The sequence below is a fragment of the Mus caroli genome, chromosome 8 (assembly GCF_900094665.2).
Source record: "Mus caroli chromosome 8, CAROLI_EIJ_v1.1, whole genome shotgun sequence".
In the NCBI taxonomy this organism is placed as follows: Eukaryota; Metazoa; Chordata; class Mammalia; order Rodentia; family Muridae; genus Mus; species Mus caroli.
The window spans coordinates 102,060,335-102,061,967 of NC_034577.1; the positions used below are offsets into that span (position 1 = coordinate 102,060,335).

Genomic DNA, 1,633 nt, shown 5'->3' on the forward strand with positions numbered 1-1,633 from the left:
CTCCCTCCCTCCCTCCCTCCCTCTCTCTCTCCCTCCCTTCCTCCCTTTCTTCCTTTCTTTCTTTTATTTTTTTGGTTTTTAGAGACTGTTTCTCTGTGTAGCCCTGACAGTCCTGGAACTCACTCTGTAGACCAGGCTGGCCTCAAACTCAGAAATCTTTCCTGCCTATGCCTCCCAAGTGCTGTAATTAAACGCATGTGCCACCACTGCCCCGGCTCTACCTACCAAATCTTAAAAAAAAAAAAACAAATGAACAAAAAAATGTATTTATTTTAGATGTATGACTGTGTGCCCGGTGCCTGAGGAAGTCAGAAGTGGTGTGAACATGTCACTCGAGTTCAGTCCCCCAGAACCCACGTGGTAGGAGGAGAGAATCATTCTTGGAAGTTGTCCTCTGACATGCCCGTTATGACAGTTCTGCATCCCAGCACACAAATAAATAAATGTAATAAAAGCTTTTAAAATGTACAAACCAGTAACATTTTGAAGAATTGAGAATGCTGTACACATGACAGTTAATGTTAGAATGTCTTCGTGTTCTAAAGGTCTTTGATCTACTAATGCCCCAAAAGTTATCTTACCCTATCCCCAGTCTTAAAACAACCACATGGTCTACCCTGAATAACCTTGTACTTTTTTAAAAATTTTACTTATTTTATTTATATGAGTACACTGTAGCTGTCTTCAGACACATCAGAAGAGGGTATCGGATCCCATTACAGATGGTTGTGAGTCACTATGTGGTTGCTGGGAGTTGAACTCAGGACCTCTGGAAGAGCAGTCAGTGCCCTTAACCACTGAGCCATCTCTTCAGCCCCTAACCTTGTACTTTTATATGTGGTTAAATATTATTAAAAGCACTATTTTAATCCTTGCTGATTGATGTATGAAGTTCAATAAGGTTGATGTTCATCCAGAAAGAGCACTGTCACACAAAGAAACTGTATCCATTACACATTACACCATCTCCAGCGGCTCCTACCCACCTGTGTTCCATTGTCTGTCTGATTTTCTGCTCATCCATGACACATCTTCAGTCTTCTATTGAGACTGCATGTGCCCCATCATTGTGGTGAAGGAGCCATGTTTTGTCTTTCTGTTTATAATATAGATACATATGGATTGTTTTCCCTTATTGGTGTAGTCACCATTTTTTTTCTTTAGTCATATGACACTATATATTACTGTATTTGTGGCACTGGGGACCAAACCCAGGGCCTTGAATATATCAGGCACGTACGTATAGACATACACTTTAAAAATAAACCTAAATATATATTTTGTTTTTGTTTTTTGTTTTTTGTTTTTCGAGACAGGGTTTCTCTGTATAGCCCTGGCTGTCCTGGAACTCACTCTGTAGACCAGGCTGGCCTCGAACTCAGAAATTTACCTGCCTCTGCCTCCCAAGTGCTGGGATTAAAGTAAATATATATTTTTTAAGGTGTAAGAAGGCCAAAAGTGGTTTAGCAACGGCTTACTCCTTATGCCTTGCTCAGTCTGCTTTCTTATAGAAGCCAGAGCCACCAGCTCAGGGTTGGCTCCACCTACAATGGACTGGACCCTCCTATCAGTCACTAATTAAGAAAATGCCTCACAGCTAGATCTTATGGAGGCATCTTTTTTTTTTTTTTTA

The 1,633-nt window shown here is 40.7% G+C and overlaps 1 protein-coding gene across 1 annotated transcript in view; it reads left to right on the forward strand.

Annotated features, from left to right (window-relative positions):
* The window catches only part of St3gal2 (ST3 beta-galactoside alpha-2,3-sialyltransferase 2), a 54,810-nt gene that overhangs the window by 50,152 nt on the left and 3,025 nt on the right, over positions 1 to 1,633 (forward strand). The window contains exon 5 of the mRNA XM_021171127.2: positions 1,512 to 1,533. Within this exon, the coding sequence (XP_021026786.1) occupies positions 1,512 to 1,533 (22 nt within the window). The remainder of the gene's footprint in view (positions 1 to 1,511; positions 1,534 to 1,633) is intronic.